Consider the following 21,672-nt stretch of genomic DNA (forward strand, 5'->3'; position numbering starts at 1 on the left):
TATGTGATGAGTTTATGCATAAAATTTCATTCTAATATAGTTTACATTGTAGGGATTACATCTTCTGAACGTTTGTTAATTGCAGCCAGAAAACCTTCTTTACCTCACCCCTGATGAAAACGCCAAGATCATGATAACAGATTTTGGCCTTTCCAAAATGGAGGAGACCGGGATCATGTCTACTGCCTGCGGAACTCCAGGATATGTTGGTGAGCATAAAATTAGTTTTTTGTCTGCTCCTCAGACTGGAAGTGTGGCGCTTGGCTGTGACATCATAACCATAAAATATCGCCACACTCCACCGCCAGCATGGAGAAGCAATAGTTGACAGTTCTTCATGTCAGCAACTGGCATTCGCTGTGGGTGCCATGTGGGGGCATTAAAACACTAGGGACCTTATTCAGAGATGTATGGAGATCGCTGCATACACTGCCAGATCTGCATCCATCTCATCACATGCTGAGGGCCACCCAGCACAGGGCAAGGCCCCCAGCCTGTGTGTCCACAATTACATTGCAGATGCATGAAACTAAGGTTGACCCCTGGCAGTGCAGCCTGGCTGCACTGTCATGCGGTCTGCCAACATTTTTAATCGGAGCGGCTGCGCAAGACTTCACACAGATGCCCCGAAAACGCCCACTGCTGTTAATCCTTCTGGGATGCAGCAGCGTCCCTCTCTGAATAATGCCCTAGATGTGTTACATTATGTCACAGGGTTCCAAATCATTCAGGCACAGTGGTAAATGAAAAACCAACAGTGGTTTATTGAACAGAATGGGCTATAAACAGCTCAGCGCACTTCTGAAATCCAATTCCACATGACAATTTCCACCACAAACTCCTGACAGAACATTACTTCTTAGTCAAGGAGCATAGAATCTCTCTTCAGCTCTCTGGGTAGCTCTACTTATACCCCCAGAAGCGTCGGGTCTGGGACTCAGGGTCGACAACAAAAAGGTCGACACACCTTAGGTCGCCGCCAATTGGTCGACACACCTTAGGTCGACATGGACAAAATGTCGACAGGAACAAGGTCAACATGGAAAAAGGTCGACATGATTTTTTTATGTTTTTTTGGTGTCGTTTTCTGCGTAGAGTGACCGGGAACCCCAATTAGTGCACCGCGTCCCCTCGCATGGTGCCTTCGCTCCGCTTCGCTCGGCACAGATTACCGTTCCAATTGTAGTCCACGTTAAGTATGAAAAGGTTTGAAAAAAGAAAAAAAAACATTAAAAAATCATGTCGTCCTTTTTCCATGTTGACCTTGTTCCTGTCGATCTTTTGTCCATGTCGACCTAAGGTGTGTCGACCAATTGGCGTCGACCTAAGGTGTGTCGACCTTTTTGTTGTCGACCTGGAGTCCGGATACCAACTGAATATAGATAGTTATATAATGGAGCATGGGGATAAAAAGTAAATATTCAACAGGTTTTGTTGACATGGGAAATAAGGCATTTAGATTAATTTTCACAGACCTCTAATTTCCTCACATCACTCATTGAGTGTTTTAGGCGCTTACTAACCATTAGCATCCTAGCCTGGGATTAAACTTTCTGTTCCTGTCTGTGAGTTTAAAAAAACGTTTCCACCTACAGTACAGTATGCATCTGTTTCTGAAGAAGGGCTGGTCATCTGATCTATGTTCTAATATGAGGTTGTTTCCATGGTTTCTAGCTCCAGAAGTCCTTGCACAAAAGCCATATAGTAAAGCAGTGGACTGCTGGTCTATAGGAGTCATAACATACATTCTGTAAGTAGTCTATTGTGCTTTTATATATGTGGCTTAAGTATTCTGCTTTCCTTTTTCAGGTGGAAATAGTATAATGCCATACATGCAAATAGTATAATGCAATACATGCAAATGTAAGAACTATGGCCCTCATTCCGAGTTGATCGGTCGCAAGGCGAATTTAGCAGAGTTACACACGCTAAGCCGCCGCCTACTGGGAGTGAATCTTAGCTTCTTAAAATTGCGACCGATGTATTCGCAATATTGCGATTACTAACTACTTAGCAGTTTCAGAGTAGCTCCAGACTTACTCTGCCTGTGCGATCAGTTCAGTGCTTGTCGTTCCTGGTTGACGTCACAAACACACCCAGCGTTCGCCCAGGCACTCCCACCGTTTCTCCGGCCACTCCTGCGTTTTTCCCGGAAACGGTAGCGTTTTCAGCCACACGCCCCTGAAACGCCGTGTTTCCGCCCAGTAACACCCATTTCCTGTCAATCACATTACGATCGCCGGAGCGAAGAAAAAGCCGTGAGTAAAATTACTTTCTTCATAGTAAAGTTACTTGGCGCAGTCGCAGTGCGAACATTGCGCATGCGTACTAAGCGGATTTTCACTGCGATGCGATGAAAAATACCGAGCGAACAACTCGGAATGAGGGCCTATGTAGCATAGTAGTTTCCATACAGGGTACCAGGGCACCCTGGAGTGCTGCAGGGCACTTGTAGAGGTGCCACTGATCGTTAGTCCATTACCAAATCAACGTATTTTATGGTCAATGTGATAAGTAAAACCAGTGCTGGCCACTGGCAATCATAAAAAATGTGGATGACAGATAAGCACAATTTACTTAATTTCATAATTTGTGCCAAATTTCTCTATACAAACCTTTTGTTATAGAGGTACTATGAAGGAGATGCTGATACTCTGGGGCACCATGATTCAAGAAAGTTTGGGAACCATCACTCTAGAGTAGCAGAGTTGATCAATGAGAGACTAAAGCTATATTCATGTTGGTTCAGTGACACAACCTAATTGCTGAATCACACAATCTGTGACTGAATTGGTCGTAATCCCAATCTTTCATAGAGTATACTATAAAAGTAATAAATTATATGAGCACGAGTTATCCAGTATGTAGGTGCTACAAATTGACATTTAAAGCATTATGGGTAGATTTACTAAGCCTTGGAATTAGATAAAGTACCAGCCAATCAGCTCAAACACAGCCTGTACATGGCAGTTAGAACCTGATTAGCAGGTACATTATCTATCTCTGCTTTATCTCTCTCGAATGCTTAGTAAATAGAGCACTTGGGGGAGATGTACCATGCAGTGATAAAAGTGGAGAAGTGAGCCACTGGAGAAGTTACCCATGGCAACCAATCAGCATTTAAGTAACATTTATAATTTGCATACTATAAATGTATACAGAGCAGCTGGTTGGTTGACATGAGCAACTTCTACCACTGGCTCATTTCTCCACTTTTATCACTGCTTAGTACATGTCACCCATGGTCTCTTATAAATCTCTCTATTCAACCCATGTGAGCTACAGTAATGTTCTAAAAAATATTTTTATTTGCTTCTATCTCTTACCATAAACTCTGCTTATTATATTGCGCTCAATCATGTTCACCAATGTGTGTGGCTAGCAGTTTTTGCTTTTTTCCTCTAGAATGGCCGTATGTTATCAAGTTAGTAGCAGGAGGGCTGGACACACATGGGTACTAAAACGTTCATGACACACTTAAACAGGGACAAATTTAAGGTTATAAACATCAGACTACTTTGGGATGCGATCAACTGAAATTGAGAAGGAATGTCATTGGTTGGCAGGAGTGTAAGTGGGTGAGGGAAGGTGACAACAGTGCATGAATCTGAGAAGGATATGTGCCTGTATATGATAGTTCGTAAATCATTTATTTATTTTACCACTATAGGCTTTGCGGATACCCTCCATTCTACGAGGAAACTGAATCTAGACTTTTTGAGAAAATCAGAGAAGGCACATATGAGTTTGAATCACCATTTTGGGATGATATTTCCAAATCTGGTATGTATATATTTTATTATACCTACTGTCCTGTAGCTTTTAAGTTTGAATAATTATTTTCAGAAAGCAGTTCTAATGAGATTTTCTTTATCTACTCATGAAAAGAGAACATTTTAATGCCTAACTTGTGAAATATGCATCGTGAACACAACTTGCCTGCTACATGCTGTATATTGGGGAGATCAGTAACGTAAAACAATCACCATAGAAACACCTCCCATTCTCCACCAACATTCCATCTGTTTCTCTGGGAGTGTTAAGGGGGGTACACACAGAGCGATAATCTAAGCAATCTGACTAGATTGCTTAGATTTTCAGCAAGATCGCTCCGTGTGTAGCCCTAACAGCGATAGCGATGCGCAGCCCCACGCATCGCTATCGCTGCTGCTAGATTGGCCTGCATGCAGGCCAATCTAGCGGGTCGCTCACTTCACCCGCTGGGTGAAGTGAGCGCCCCGTCTCCCCCCGCACGCTCAGCACAGACCGCGCTGTGCTGAGCGCCGGGAGAGATGTGTGCTGAGCGGTTCGCTCAGCACACATCTCTCCAGCATCGGGCCGTGAGTACTGGCCTTTAAGGGGGGTACTGACGAGAGAGATGTGTGCTGAGCGATCTTAACACAGACTGCTCAGCACACATCTCTCCCCCAGCTCAGCACAGCGCGATGTGCTGAGCGAGGGGGGGGCGGACGGTGGGCTGCTCACTTCACACAACGGTGAAGTGAGCGACCCGCTAGATTGAGCCTGCATGCAGGCTCAGTCTAGCACCGGCGACAGCCACGCATCGCTATCGCTGGGGAGCATACACACGACAGATCCCTGCTTAAAATCTAAGCAATCTAGTCAGATTGCTTTGATTTTAAACACGGATCTCTCCGTGTGTACCCCCCTTAACAGTATATCTGTCTGTCTGTAAACTGGGTTCAATCTTCATTATCTTAACCATAGTTTTGTATCTCACTCTCCAGCAAAAGATTTTATAAGCCGTCTGCTGGAGAAAGATCCCAGGAAACGATATAACTGTGAAGATGCCCTCCAGCATCCATGGTAAGATGTAGATTCCAAGATCCCGCTGGCAGAGCAACATGATTTTACTGTGAAACTGCTTTGACAACATGAACAGCTGTTAACAGAGAAGCAAGAGGCACTTCACATATCAATGCTACACATCTATCCTAAGTGCCATATTAAAAAGTACCGCTCTGCCAGACCAGAAATAAATGAGTCTATAAACGCAGTCTAGCAATTTGGAAACATCTCAGTATTATAGTCGTGCCTAATAATTATGATCATCTAATTAGCTTTTGCCTGGCAGTGGAAATTAAAAACTGTTAATACATGGTTTTCTTGTAAACTGCTTTCCAAAGCAGCAAATGTTTTATGTGTTCATTTGTCTGTTAACAAAGACGGCGCTGGGTGGGCAAGTACACACATACAATCATTCTTATGATTTATCAGCTTCATTTAATTGAATATATCTTTCCATTCTAATGCTATTATCAATTGGCCATTGACTACTTTGTGCTTATTTTATTCTACGTTCATCAAGCATGCACTAGTCACTAGAGTCTGTCAACGCAATAGTGGGTAGGATCCTTTACAGATGTATCAATTTCTTTTACCATGACTCATTCATTGTGCAGCTTGACAGCGCAAGCAAGGTTCCTGAGCGTATTCAGACGGCAATGAAAAAAGGAATACAGGAAACAGTCATTTAAAGAAACAGGAATGTAGACGTGGAAATAGGGTTATGTTTTCTTAAGCACTCGAACATTAGGACAATGCAGTTGGATTCTCTGTAGGACTTATGTACTAAGCAGTGAAAAAGAGTGGAGAAGTGAGCCACTGGAGAAGTTGCCCATGGCAACCAATCAGCATTGAAGTAACATTTATAATTTGCGTATTATAATATTTTACAGAGCAGCTGATTGGTTGCCATGGGCAACTTCTCCACTGGATCACTTCTCCACTCTTTTCACTGCTTAGTACATCTCCCCCTAAGGGGTCTACAGCATACTGTATATCAAAGTACTGTAATTCTGACCTTAAAATGTGTACAAATGTCTGTTACCACATTTTTAAGGCAGAATTAAGTTTTACACAGATTTATTTGCAGCAGCTGTTTTCTTTGAGGGCCACTATTTAACAATCTCTGAAAAGCTTAACTATTTAGAACTTGCCTGATGCCATTTTTGCTGTTGTCTATTGGGAAAGCTCAGCAGGTGTGGGTTCCAGGGCTGGCACTACCATTAGGCAGCTTTAGACGGCTGCCTAGAGGCGCCAGTCACTGGAGGGCACCACTGAATTCATCTACCAAAAAACTGAAGGATGTGTCTGTATGCGAGTTAGTAATGAACTTACGGATGGGGGGTTGAAACACAATAAGGAGCATACAAATATATGTCTGTGCGTATATATTTATGTATACACACATACAAATAGAGGACAGCCGGCATCCTGAATGTTAGTATGAAGGGGAGGGTTAGGGTAAGGTTAATTAATTTAATTGAAAATGTTGGTATTATGGTGGTCGGGATGCTGCTGTTGGTATTCTGACCTGCGGCATCCCGTACCCAGCCCTAATTACATGCCACACCCCATATACAGTATTACACAGTATATAAAGAATAGATGGCACTCAAGAACTTTTAAAGTGAAAGTATATTGTGAACAAAGTCACTAAATTTTGTGACTTGTTTATGATATATTTTATCACTTTAAAAGTCCTTGAGTGTTGTCCCTTTTCTCTGTATATGTATAATGATGCAATTCACCCCAGCCCACCTAGTGGCCACCTGCATCGCCCCTCCGGGAGGTGGTGGTGGGGGTTGCAGGTTAGGGGGTGCTAAGCTGAAGATTTGTCTGGGGTGCAGAGAGTTCTTACACTGGCCCTGGCGGGTTCCTTGCAATCCCTCTCCAGTGGGCTGGAGTGTCCGCGATTCCCAAAGCCAGGTTTTCACTCTGCACATGCGCAGAAGGACGGCCTCTCATGCACAGTGGCTGGGTCTGAACCCCTGCAGTAAAGTGACAGCATAAGCCAACGTTATCGCTTCTTACAGATCTCCGTGGCAGACTCTTATCAGAGCCCAAGTCCCAGCGACTTCATATGGAAAATTCTGAGGAAATTCCTAGTGCCATGATATGTAGCAATAAAGAATATTACTTTCAGGACCATATTACAATTTTAATAGATAGACCCCTAAATGTAACACAGTTCCACTGAGACTTGTTGGAAAGGGATGCAGTTAATATACCGGCTTTCGGGATCCTGGCGTTCAGGAGACCGAAGACAGAAACCCTGACAGACGGCATTTTACCTACAGCCGGAATCCTGAGAATCACCCAGTATTCCCACGCGGTTGGTGGGTCCACACCACCAACCGAGTGGGAATAAAACCTGTGGTGAGTGAAGCGAGCCACCGGTCCCGATGCGTGGTTAGCGCAGTGATCCAGCGAGGGGACTCGCTGCCGGGATTCTGGCAGATGGGATGCCACTGTCGGTATAGTGAGAGTCGGCATCCCATCTGTCGGAATATCATATGTATTGGAAATACATCAATATTAGGACACAGAGGTAACTGTATATTAATGTAGTAGATTAATAACACTTTCATGTTTTCACTCTGTGTAGGATTGCTGGAAATACAGCTCTCCATAGAGACATCTACCACTCAGTGAGCATCCAAATAAAGAAGAACTTTGCTAAAAGCAAATGGAAGGTGCGTTAATACATTGTTTAGGATTTGTCTTAACAAAACTTTTTTTTTGCAATTACTTAATTTGTGTATTCAAGGCTATTACACAGAACAATAACATACAGTCTACTGTACGTAGGTTTTTGTCAGTGTAAGGATGACACAAGTGCACAATTAAGTCATGTGCTGTCACTTGAAAGGTAGTAGAAAATAAGAGCAAAGTAACAATATTGAGGCTGGGCATTCCTTATATCCTAAGCAGGCATAGCCCTTATTAGTAACTATTTTCAGTATCAAATATAACCTGAAATAGTATATAAATTCTTACCTAAAGTTGGTCATATGTTTTTCCATAGCATTACCAATGTATTAGTGAGTACAAATGGATGGGTCCAGTCAGTTCTGTTGCCTGTTGTTGAAAGTATTACCCACTGATATGTAGATTGATTTGTCAGTTAGTTTTAGTTGTTACCAAGCTTTGGGAATGGGTTTGAAAAACTGATTCATTTAAAATATCTTTTTTTCTAATCAGAAAACAGTAACAGTGTTTGTGATGTACTGAAAATGTGTGCACTTATTGCACGTCTTACTCAGGAAAAAGAGCAGTATTTGTATTACACGTAGTATTATTATTATTATTATTATTATTATTATTACTATTATTATTAATAATAATAATAATACTTTTATTTATATGCATTTATATCTCTTGCAGCAAGCATTTAATGCAGCGACAGTGGTTTATCACATGAAGAAAATGCACATGCATAGCAATCAGAACAGCTCTGGTTCTGCATCTGAGGGGAAGAATCGAATACCCACCATCAAAGTGTCTGATACCACAAAGCCATCTGTTCCCAACAGCACAAACCTAGCTAAATCTGGTGACACAGTTCTTTTTGAAAACAACCTTGATGCTAATATCATGAAAGATACCAGTCCAGTGAATCAAAGTCACCATCAACCTGAGCACAGCAATCCGTCACAACAAAAATCAGCTGAAGGGCAACTTGCCCCTGGTCCGAATTTAGTAGTCCAGAATGATCCATCAAGCTCTAGTAGATCACTGAAGAGCATAACTCAGAATATTGCTACACAAACCAGCCCAGTGCACCACATGCCTGCTGAGGTGAATCAAACATGCACCATGAAGGATGGACACTCACAAACAAAGACTCAAGCAAACCATGCTTCCAAGGCTACCACTGTGAGCAAGCCAATGCAAGTTGACACAAATCCAAAAGAGGTTCGAAAAGATAAACTGAACCCTAAAAATATGTCTGAATCGCTTGATCTTCCCTTACCACCAGTACACAATAGTGAAGTGCACAGAAATTCATTACAGGAAACACCTTCCACCAATACTTCTTCCAAAAAGTCAGCTTCACCCACTTCTATTAAATCTAACACCACCCAAAAGCCATCTCCGCAAGTAGGGCTAAGTCCATCTTCTCAGAAAAACTCTGAACAAGAAGTGAGTTCTCCAAAGACTCCTTCCAATAATGTCAACATTCCGGACAGGTTAAACTTGGATTACAATATAATGTGCATGGAGCTCCCTCAGTGCAAACCCATGGATTTATCAAATGGTACTACTAAGACTGATAAGATTGCCATCACAACCAACCTTTATGTGACTACTGGAAACTCAGGTGAAACTTATGAGAAAGGAAAACCGATTTCCTGCCCTGAAAGTAGCCTGACAAAGAAGGGGCACAAGAAGCAGTACGTTATTTGATATTATTTGCATACCAAACTGATACTGATACAACTTTAATAGTAATATCTATCTATCTATCTATCTATCTATCTATCTATCTATCTATCTATCTATCTATCTATCAATATCAATGCTGTGTTTTTATGAAAAAATGTGCCCCCTTAAGCCCCGTAATGGTTCATTATCCTGTAGCAACTGGCAATAAAGAAAGTTAGATGCTTGGTTGCATAGGGAAGGGGATCAGTAGCAGAAAGAAAGAAGTAATAATAATACCACTGTATAGGTAATTGATATGGCCTCATCTAGAATACTATGTTCAGTCCTGGAGGCCATATCTCCAGAACGATATTAATACATTAGAGCCTATTCAACGAAGGAAAACTAAACTGTACATGGCCTACATCACATAACTTACCCAAAATATTTAAAGATCTCAATATATATAGTTTGAAGCAGAGAAGGGGAAGAGGGACATGATAGAAACCTTCAAATATATCAAGGGTTTTAACAAGGTACAGGAGGGAAACATTCTTCAAAGGAAAATAAGTATTAGAACATGAGGACATGCACTAAAACTTGAGGGATGTAGGTTCAGGGGAAACTTGAGGAAAAATTACTTTACAGAAAGGGTAGTGGACAAGTGGAATAGCCTACCATCAGAGGTGGTAGAGGCTAATACAGTAGAGCAATTTAAACATGCTTGGGATAGACATAAGGATAGCCTTACAAAGAAATAAGGATCAAATATGTTTTGAGGTTGTTATAAAAAGGGGCAATTTAGATGGTCCAAGATGTTTTTATCTGCTGTCAAATTCTATGTTACTATCAGACGAATGTAGTGCAAAACCTCTCACCATAAAACCATAAAAGCAAAGAATCGGAAAATGCACTTTAATATGCTCTGTGTGCATCTGAGAAATCTCACTCCATTTATACATTGCATCATACAGTATGCAAAATACTGGGCCAGATGTAATGACTCCAATGTTTAGTGGCCGTGCGGGGTGCCAGCCGGAATCAGACAATTTTTTATAGAGGCAATCACTTACAAGGCAAATTCATGCCTTGTACTCGATTGCCCCTTTAAAAAAAAGTCTATGTTTCTCCGGCATCCCGCACAGCCGTCAAACTCGGGAGTTATTACATTGGGCCCGCTATCTTTTTCCAATCATTGGGTTCAATGCAATTAGCGGTGAAGGACATGAGATGTCCTTGAAATGGTAGGTGCATATGCCATGAGGTGTACACCCCACATGTGATATGATGTCAGCAGAGGAGGGAGAAGGTTAAATGGATCAGTATGATCCTTGGCTATCATAAGCATTAATTTGGTTAATCCAGGGGAAGAGACCTTTCTGCCAATCAGAGCTGGCCCTAACCAATATGATGCCCATGGCAAGATTTTAGCTGGTGCCCCTAGCACCATCACTAGTTCATCCTGCACCCCTTTCCCGGCACGATCACCCCTCACCCATGATAGTCCTCATATTAGTGCTCCTACTACCTATATTTTAAATAGGAACAGTGTGCACATTCGGCACACAGCCCAAAAAGGGGCGTGTTCTTGCTGGGAAAGGGCATGGCCACACAATAGTACCCCCAATTAAAATTACGCCACACAGTAGTGAAACTTTATTCACATTATATCATTTTAAAGTGTCCCTTATTCACGTTACATCACACAGTAGTACCACTTTACCTTATATACATTACTCCTCACAGTAGTGCCCCTTATGCTCACATTACATCACACTGAATTGCTCCTTATTCACAGTACACTACACCATATTGCTTTTTATTCACATTAGACCACACTGTAGTGCTTTTTCTACATGTTACGCCACACAGTAGAGCACCTTACACATAATGCCACACATTAGTAATGCCTTTATCCACATAATACCACACAGTAATGCCCCTTACACATATGACACAAATTATTAATGTCCTTATAAACATAATGCACCTTACACATTATGCCAACCTTTATTAATGCCCTTATACACATAGTGTCCCTTACACATATGCTGCACATTATTAATGCTCTTATACACATAATGACACACGTAGTGCCCCTTACACATATGCCGCACATTATTAATGCATTTATACACATGACACACATAATGCCCACTTACATAAATGCCGAACACTATTGCACAACCAACCTACCTGTACACAGTACTTACATGGCCGCTAACACTGTGACCTTTGCCTCTGCTTGGATGCAGATGCGTCCTCATACATCTTGCCTCAATATGCTATGCAGCAGGAGATGTCTGGCGTGAGTCAGCTGGCAGCTCTAGACCAGCTCTGCTAACGTCGGGCACCTTATTTTCTAAAAATGCGTCTTATTTGCATTGCTATGTGAATGGGTTGCACAAGCAGCTTCTGCTGATTAAAATGGAATGTACCATGCTTATATCCTGCGCGCGACTGTGGCTGTATCTGCATACGAATTACCACGTGATTTCCAGAAATACACTGTAACGTAGCATTTCGTATGCAGATACAGCCGCAGTCACACACAAAATATGGGCATGATGCAAATCATTTTAAACAGCAGAAGCTGCTTGTGCCCTATGGCATTCCAAATGCACTAGGCGTTTGCTTAGTTAGCCTATGCCTAGGGCCAGCTCTGCAGCCAATCAGTCAACCATTCTATTCCTGGGCTGGGGGGGTTCCTGTCTGACTTATATTAATGTTCATAGAACTCCCTAAAAAGCAAAGAAAGCCAATAAAATGTAATATTTCACTAACAGCACAAACACACACACACACACACACACATACACACACACATACTTAAATAGAAAACTAACCCAGCACATATTGTGCTTTAACACATGATCTGACCTATATATACTTTGGTTGTCTTTCTGCAGGCCTTTCATGACCGGTGTTACAGCTCCAGTGAAAGCCACAAACTACACGCACTGTGGCAGTGGGCAGACAGGGGTCTGCTCCGTCATGTGACCAGCATAACTGTGCTTTGACTCACTACTTTTCATTGTAAGTTAATTTATTGTACTTGCATAGTCAGTGCTGATCACAACTGTAAGTTCTAATGTACAGTAATTGGGTTGGGGCTGTGAGACCGGCGCTGGGGATCTTGACGGTCAGCATACCGACCCCGGGATCCCGACACCAGAATGTCGGTGGGGGGGCGAGCACAGCCAAACTCCTTACGGGCTCACTGCGCTAGCCATGCAGCGGGCTCGGCGGACTCGCTGCACTCACCACAGGTTTTGTTCCCACTCTATGGGTGTTGTGGACACCCACAAATGGCAACAATACCTGTCGGTCGACATTGTGTGTGCCAGCATTGTAACTGTTCGGGATCCCGGGGTCGGCATGGTGACTGCCAGAATCCTGAGCACTGGTCACATGACCGGATCCCCATTAATTGACAGTACAATATTTTGCATCGTTTTTTATCTCTTTTTTTATTCCAACCCAATACAAACAAGTGGTATATTAAACAAATACGAGTATGTTGACAGACTATAATATTGACAGATGTCCGGCGTTCAAGCATAGCATTCTGTACAGCTATTTTCCCCATAGTATGGCATGAATTGAGTCTCAAGCATAAATGTTTTCGTAGTTTTTAGTAAAGGAAGCATGGATCCTAGCCTACCGACTGTACGGAAACAAGAAGGAATTTGCACTTGAAATAAAATTTTAAAAAATGACTTTATAAAAATGATATAGTAATTGGCCTATCCACAGCTTTTGACAAATATGTAACCATAAATATCCTCACTCCTCTGGGAAAATGTACATATTACATACTGGTATTTACTTTATTAGCCACACAGTTAATAAACTGCAATCACTAGGGGACAATTTATTATAAAATATTTGTAGGATATTCCCCAAAAACAGAAGTTTTCAGGGGATATCCACAAATATCAGGTATCCCCTAAATGTACTATGGAGGGACCGCAGCAGATATCACCATATCTGCCACTGGACCTCCATTTCTGACCGCAGCCACGGCAACCATAGGCTTTTATGGGGATTGCAATGATGTCAGATTTACATTCGCATTCTAGAATATGGCCCATGAAGCTAACGCCATGTGCAGATGGTGTTAGCCTGTTGTAGCCTATGGGCTACACGTTGCAAAAATGACAATGAGAGGGTTCCTCTGGATCCCTCCCCAGCAATGGCCGCTGCACATGTGTGGACTGTAGACATCCCCAGGAGTACCAATAGAGGAGTCTAGGTCACTTTACTCTGAACACATTGCAAGGACGAGATATTTTTAGAGCCACTGTGCCTGTCTGTGCCTTTTAACACAGTCGGGCAGAATATAATATGTTATTGCCATGAATAGCGGTGATATGAACTATCTTTAATTGATACATAAGTCCTGTTTGTTTGACCAAGCCAAGTCACGGGATTGGTTCATGCGTGGTCACAGGATTGGTTCAAGCGTGGTCACAGGATTGGTTCAAGCGTGGTCACATCATTGGTTCAAGCGTGGTCACATCATTGGTTCAAGCGTGGTCACATCATTGGTTCATGTGTGGTCACAGCATTGGTTCATGTGTGGCCAGAAATAGTCTGTACTCATAGCCATAATACTTATTAGAGCTTATGGAAACTTTACTTTCTTACCGAATTAGTGTTTTGCATGAAATGGCAATGGTTTTGTTTCATCGAAAATAAAAACATCTTTTATTTCTTTGAATTTTATAAGAATTCTCTAAGAATTTGAAATACTGTAATGATCATAATAATTCTGGGCATTAGTAACGCAAATTCCTGTTTCTTATCCACAGAAGGGCTACGCAGTTACTTGTGTATTATAGCCAAACATTGATCGCGCTTCTGAGGGAAGCAGGAGAATCTTGCTTAATTTCCTCTTTGGGAGCATCACCTGGACTACGAGGGCGTTTTTTGAGGACACAGCAGTGCACTGCAATATCTCCATGGCTAGGCTTGGAAACCATCTACAAGCAATCATGGAAACCACAGGGAGAAGAAAACTATGTGTTTGATTAAGACTCTTCCTTGTAAAACATACTGATGACTGTAAATCTTACAGGCAACATTGCCTTGTATATTATGTGTTTGAAGGTATAGCATTTTATCGCTTTAGTCACATTCTTTGTGTTTTGGGTTGGTTGAGCTACAGTGACCATCATGAGTTTATAAGAGCTTCACATTTCAATGGAATTTTACACATAAACAGTGAATATCTGGATTATGAAAAAAATCTGGTTTAAACTTTAAGCTGTAACTTTTATTTTAAATTATGATACACAAAAAGGCATAAACAACCTATGGGGCTTGCCCAGTTTCTTCTGTTTTACGTGTAACAGATGAAAGCACTTATGTTACAGATTTCTTCTTATAACCACATGCATGACTGTCAGTAAAGACAGTGGGGGAGTTACTACAGTAGCAGCCCCTACAGATACTATGATCCCAGGCAATGTGGGGCCCAGTCATGCCGTTCCATTTGCTCCAGAACTGAAAGCCTCCATGCCTCATGTATGCTTAGAAGACGAGGCTCACTTCTCTTGCTCGACTAGCAAGTTTATTTGGAACCTGCAGTCCAGACTTTTCATCAATAGACAAGGACAAATGCCATTTTAAAAAATGTGTTGAAAATTTGTTAATGGGAAAAAGATTGTATAATTTTTTTAAACTTATTTCAAAGTACAGTATATAATATTTTAATTGTTGTAGTGGTTCTGAAATTGTACTGGACATGCAAACCTGTACCAGCAAATGTTTTGTTACTCATGCACCATGGATCATGACACTTCAATGTCCATACCTTACTCTAACAGGCAACATAGCGGTGTTATCAGTAGTAATGGCAGCTTAGCGCCAAATTGTGCCAAGAGCTCAGCATCTCTTCTGTAGTACTATAGCTCAGGCTTGGAAGCATACTATAATGAAGATCTCTGGTTAAAATTGAGTTTGACAGCTCATCAGCAAATGGACTCAGCAGCTGCTTTAAAACCCCTATTTTGTTTATAGCTATTTAATCCATTTGTTTTATTAAACATTGTTATCTATGCTTTTGTAAATATAAATACAATGGTTCTGCTACTGTAATATGAAAACATTAATAAATATGACTTTTTTATGTGGAACACCAGCGCTATGTTCTATTCAGTGTCTTTATTTAGAGCTGTCACCTCCACTATGCAGGGCTGCTGGCATACAAAGAACCGAGCATATGTGCAAATTCCGGCACTCCTCGTTTCCCCACAATGAAAGCTTAGCCAGGTGATATCCGATCAATACGATAGAAAGATGCAAAACAGCAGCGGCAATCACTTGGCATAAATAAATGAAACAATGATAAATTCTACGTCTCAGTTTTATTCAAAACCCGTCATCAGGAATAGTATGTGTGTATATATTGACAATGCCTATTCTATACCTTGTATAAAACACTCTAAAAGGTTAATGAACACAGTACGCAATTGGCGTATGGAATACCGTAAGAATACGTACGTAGCGTAATGAACGCTTAGCCGTGGACGAGGCGCACGAGCGGCACGTTCGCTCACGGCTTAGAGCGTAAAGGCAAGCACGCTATAGGCTGCCGACTAACGTAATGATACGCTATCAGCGTAGCGGACGCTTGGGACCACGAGGAGATCACAAGCGGCGCTGACGCTCACAGAGTTAAACCTTTATAACTATACCATAAACAATGTACTTATACTGTAAACCCTTGTGCAGTGATAAGGTGTAAATGCAACACAGTGTAACCTTGTTAGTTTAAAAGCTGTATGAGCGTATGTGACGCTCTGAGTACCCCTTAGCAATATAATAAACACTCAAATACCGGTCTAAGGGTCTAACGCCTTTTAAGGAAATGAATGAACGTTCAATCGCAAAAAGAATAATACAATACAAGTTATACACTACCAAGATAACATAAAATACCTAACCGGATAACTACACATAAAATACAATAAAGATACAATTACATTTAAAGGAGGGGAAGGAGAGAGAGAATGGCTTATAACATTAAATAAGAGACAATATGGTTGCAGAGAACTTACGCACCAGGGGAAACAATCGCAAGCGCCTTTCTGGATATCCAGCTCCTGATTATCAGCAATGAGAACCGTTGAAGAGAGAGAGCTGGCCCAGATCGGCTTGTCCTTTTATACACTACACACAATACAGTACAATGGTCCCTACATTCTTATTGTTCATTGGACACAGGAATTCGTCTTCGCATTATAACAAAAGGTCATAGGTTGGTTCATACAGGTGGGCTGTGACTATTCTTAACTGCTCAGGTGGGTGGGAAACTGGGTTTCCCGCCGCATGGGTAATAAAGTGCGAATATAGTAAATGTCCATAAACTTCTTATGTCCATAACTATACGCACGAGCGATTAATCCGCTTCAAACCAACACCGGAATATTGCTAATTATATTCTCTTCCGATGGATACTAAACACCACTGTGTAACCCCTGTCTGACCCTTCGTATCAAACAAAGAGGGATCTCTTTGTCCCCGAACATACTACATTAACTAAACTTTCAGATTCTATCAAAGGGACCATAATCTACAAAATACATTATATGAATAAAATATGTTACGATTGAGTCGCCCGCTAGACGAACATAAACTCTACCGTAAATGCGCATACCGCGCGCCTGCGGGTGCACGCAACTGAGAGTATGCGCACGCACGGGAGGGCTCATGCACACGCAGCAGGCACTCGCATGAGGTGCATATATGGCAGTGTGTAGCGTGATATTTTTCTGACTTTGACAGTCCACCCTTTGGCAATCACCAATAACTGCCACTTCCTAAAACATTTCAAAAAGAGAAAAATATATGTCATGTGTAAATACATTTCTATGGTTGGGTAGTGGAGGAGAGGAGAAGGTGGGAAAACGGTATGACCTAGTGAGATAGCAGAAGCGTGTATGTATGAATCCATGTTTGGGGGGTCATGTATCATCGTGCCGTACGTGTTTTAAATCAAGCTTCGAGGTATTGCGAAGTATACATTTGAATTCCTTCTTATCCCGTATTAAGGGTCTGTGGATGGGCTGTCAAACTTTACCGAGCTCTTTTCGGCTTTTGGTTGCGACAAAATGGGGGAGCACATTTTAGTTGATGATACATGAATAGGGGGATATGTGAGTGCTGATATCTGTGCCTATACTCCCTATCGACTATGTGTGTCATTACCTGAAGGTTGTAGAGATGAAGATAAGAAGCAATTATGGTAAATGCAGTCGTAAACTATGTGAGTTTAATGTACATTTGCCGATTGAGGTCTTGTCTTGTGTCTTGTCTTGTCTCGATGTACATGTTGACTGTAGTCTCCTTGGGCTTTTGTCAAAGTGCGAGCAAAAGCTTTCTCAATGTCCATAGACTTACAAAAATGTTGGGCTAGCGTAAAATTAAAGGTACTAGGGATATGGGGGTCTATGGCATAGTCCATCAGTTGTCTGTGTAAAAGGTTGTCAAATTCTTCTTCCAAGCGGATGTCTTTGTACCTTGGAGGAAAACAAAGGAGAAACGGGTGAAAGAAACGGACCGTGGAATCACATTTTCATCACAACATTGTCTCTATCGTTGGGTCATAAACCAAATCAGTCGTTGTTATTACAGTATCTTCACTCCTTAAACTCATCACTCGGGCGCTACGTTTACACTTTGTTAAAACCCGAACGCATCTAAATATCAGACCTACCAATATGATGACACCCAGAGTACACAAAAGAAATTTCCCTACATCCATGATAATTCCTTGAGTCCATTCTCCTAAACCAGAGAACCAATTTCGTGGGTTCAACCATGACACCCAACTGGTCAGCTCATTACCCACAGCGGCAAGGGTGAGATTGTGTTTCCTTCGGAACTCCCATTTTAATTGCAAAATGTCATCCATCTTTTGGTCTATGACCTCGGCCGGGTCCTCGGTGCTGTTTGTAATAAATGTGCAGCACTTTATTCCATACTGAGTCGCTAGGGTAACACAATACCCGCCTGTCACAGCTGTGAGATAATTGAGAATCATCCTATGCTGAACCAGTTCTGTTTTATAAGCTTGGAGCTCCCTTCCGGTATACCTGAATGTGTCATCATACATTTCAGTGATATTGTCTAATAAATTTGCAAGCGCAGATATATATTTATAATTTATCACTCCTCTGGCGGTACGAGTGATATCTAACGCGATTAGGAATTGAATCCCGGTGGATTCATGGATCAGGTCAGAGGCCGGATGCTCTGTTCTTTCTATCAGGTGCCGTGTAACGATGTGCTCGTAATGAGTGTGAGTATAAGGAGCTTGGGCACTGCGGTGAATATCCTTCATTTTAGTGTGGGATACGGTCATTACTTCAGGCAGTACTTTTCCAATATTCTGAGTTTGGGGCAAGCCACTTATACGCCTTCCTCCCGCATATGAATTACGCATCATCGGGGAGAACATATGGGACGGAGTAGGACATTACCATATTACACACTTTCCATATGAAATCTCCTAACCCTAATTCTCCCATCTGTTTAGTACACGTATCAGTTTGTACGATATGTGCACAGTATCCTGGTGATACCTCTCCAACTCTCATGGTCCTACTTCCTAGGGTATACCTATATCGGAAATATTTTCCGCTACCGGCTATGTGGCGTATAAGTTCTGTATCTGTAGGCATTCTATCGGCTCTGTATGAAAAGGTCATGGTTTGGTTTTTCCATGACACTTCCCAATTTCCCGGCTTTCGGGGATTGGAAATGTTAAAACATACTAGGGATCTATCCACATGATATTGGTGGAGCTTCAAACTAGGAGGACTGGAGATATTAAACCTCCTGTCCACCGGCCTCCCACCACTTAGCTCAAGTACCTCCCCTATAGTTAAAGGGAAGGGCACTAATCCTGATTTGCTATGGCCTTGAGGTACTTGAGAGCATACCCAACAATCTGTCTGATTTAACACTTTACCCACTAAGGAGTGATAGTCACTCAATGGATGCCGGTCCATGTGGATATTAAAACTGGACTGACATTTCTTGATGCCCCCATCCTCAACTAAGTTATCACAGAGTCTACAGATACATTTCTCTTCAGCTAACAATCCTTCACAATGTCTATAAATAACATGGCTGCTAGATCGTTTCCGGTACTCGCCTTTGCTCGGTGATTGTGTTGCTATTTGAAATTTACGCCTCTGTCTCTGTCATCAGAACCTTTCTGGATCCTTTCTCGACCTCACTGGTACTCTCACCGAAACAGACTGCTCTGGTCAACATCAGGGTCAACATGAAAACACGGATCACAGTCTCTTGAGGCGAGTCCATCTTACTGGAGGAGAAAAGGAGAAATTTGTAATGGGGGTACAGAAAAACAGTTTGAGGGGGAGAGAAACTTGTTACGATAATTAGTTCTCTAGTCTTGTTGTTCTTCTTGTTCTGCTGTCATCTCAAAGGTGCTGTCTCTCAGTCTTCCAACCGAACACTCCGGTGATACAATATTTCTTCCAAACCAGCAATCTTTCTGTAAGGAGCAAAAATCTTGCATTACCATTTGTCTAACTGATGTGTGACATACCATCTTTAAAACATGAAAACATGAGTGAGAAGAGAGAAAACAAAAAAAAAAAAAAAAAGAGAGAGAGAACAATTCATATACATATATATATTACATAAACCAACAATAAACAACAACAGGAAAAAAAAACATTTTTCAAACATTTTAAAACATTGTCAGATCTGCCGTTCATCATCAGGCTGTCATATCTACATGTCCAATGGTATCCTTGCTCAGTCCCTCCCACCAGCACCTCCATACTCCACCCTTTGTATCTGGCCAGGATACATTGATGCGGGTAGGTCATGCTGGGGTTTGGTAGACTTCTGCAAAGACCAAGTAGCTATGCAATGTTTGAGTCCTGCTGATGACCGTCAGAGATGGGGAAAAAGAAAACATTTCACAGATACATTACAAATTTTACCCGGTCATTCCTGTGTCCTCAAGGAATGACCTCCCAATTTGTTAACCGTTACCTCAGGCTTACCATCAGTCCTAATGATCACCTTTTCCTGACTACATATCATGGGTGTGGCCCAAAATTCTTCCTATGTGATCCCTGATTATAATTTGGTGTGTCATAACTTTGCTCATATTCATGTCTAGGGGGTCTGACTTTATGTGGGCTGTTGCAGTTGCTGGCATAATGCCCTTCTCTTTTACAAAGATAACAAGCCCTGGGCTTCCTCCAAGTGCCAGTGACCTGAGGTCTTGGTTGATTTGATGCCTCCTCAAACGCTTGGATGCTCATCACCATCAACCGCTTTCCCTGTACTTCCCTGACTCCTTGGATACCATGGTTATGTTGTTGTCTAGGGGGTTGATATGACTTTTGTCTACTTCTTGATCTACAATCTCTTGCAAAATGTCCTTCTTTGTGACAATGGTAACAAACTACCACATTTGAATTTCTCACAGGATTTTGGGTCTTAAGCTGGTGTGGCTTTTTGGTTAGAGCCTGTATACTTACAGCCATCAGCTTATTACTCCGTGACTCCCTGTGTCTGGTGATGTTCTGATCATGATCAATAACGGCCTCTCTTAATGTAGCCACCGAGATATTTCTCCAGTTTGGGTTGGTGGTCTGTACCCTTGTTCTCAACACCTCCTTTAAACCATTCATTAATAACTTAACCGCTACTTCTTTATGCTGTGCATTTGTTTTGATGTCTGTGATCCCAGTGTCTCTAGCCATTACTTGCAGTGCTCGATTGAAGTAGTCAGAAGTACTTTCCCTTTCTCCTTGTCTTATGGAGAGGATTTTGTTCCACTTGGCAATGGCTGGGAAATATACTCCTAACTGCTGGTTGATCTGCTTAATACATTCCTGATTGTTTTCCTCCGTACGAGGTACCTCTGTGTTTAATTTACAATCAGCAATAAATTTCGCAGGGTCAACACTGGAGGGCAAACATGCCCTCAGCACTGTCCTCCAATCTTTGTTGGTGGGTTCTGTGGAGTTTCCTAATTCTTTAATAAATCTCTGACATGCAACTAAATCTTCCCTGGGATCAGGGAATTCAGACATAATTGCTCTCAATTCCATCCGGGACCAGGGACGGCGCATTGCACTGTCCTTGACGGGAATGATTCCCTGATCGTCAGTCTTCCCATTGGGGACTGTGATCACCCTGACAGGACTGAATTCAATTACATCACCTTGTGTTGGTTCTACAATATGAGGTACATTTGTTTGTGCGTGATATATAACACCGTACGTACCTGTGGACACGACCTCACCTGACCCTCCGTTAGGGGGTTTGATTACTGCCTTTACCGATTTGGTCGTGTCCACCTGGATGTCTTGTAGGATGGCTTCTGGAAGAGGTACCGACATCGTGCTGGGCTCACTTTCTTGTTTGTAATCCTGAGGGAAGTTTAACATGGGGTGCAACTTGCATGGGTTAATAGTTGTACATTTAACAGTATTACAATTA

General features: G+C 41.9%; 1 protein-coding gene across 5 annotated transcripts in view; it reads left to right on the top strand.

The window, feature by feature from the left end:
* Window positions 1-15,311, top strand: part of CAMK1G (calcium/calmodulin dependent protein kinase IG) — a 439,226-nt gene extending 423,915 nt beyond the window's left edge. For all 5 annotated transcript variants that reach the window (XM_063955332.1, XM_063955333.1, XM_063955331.1 and 2 more), the window contains 8 exons: window positions 86-209; window positions 1,675-1,750; window positions 3,671-3,783; window positions 4,749-4,827; window positions 7,412-7,499; window positions 8,191-9,200; window positions 12,081-12,207; window positions 13,986-15,311. In XM_063955332.1, coding sequence (XP_063811402.1) covers window positions 86-209; window positions 1,675-1,750; window positions 3,671-3,783; window positions 4,749-4,827; window positions 7,412-7,499; window positions 8,191-9,200; window positions 12,081-12,171 — 1,581 coding nt within the window. In that variant the 3' untranslated portion in view covers window positions 12,172-12,207; window positions 13,986-15,311. The remainder of the gene's footprint in view (window positions 1-85; window positions 210-1,674; window positions 1,751-3,670; window positions 3,784-4,748; window positions 4,828-7,411; window positions 7,500-8,190; window positions 9,201-12,080; window positions 12,208-13,985) is intronic.
* The last annotated feature ends 6,361 nt before the right edge of the window (window positions 15,312-21,672 follow it).

Source organism: Pseudophryne corroboree, chromosome 2, assembly GCF_028390025.1.
Source record: "Pseudophryne corroboree isolate aPseCor3 chromosome 2, aPseCor3.hap2, whole genome shotgun sequence".
Taxonomy (NCBI): domain Eukaryota; kingdom Metazoa; phylum Chordata; class Amphibia; order Anura; family Myobatrachidae; genus Pseudophryne; species Pseudophryne corroboree.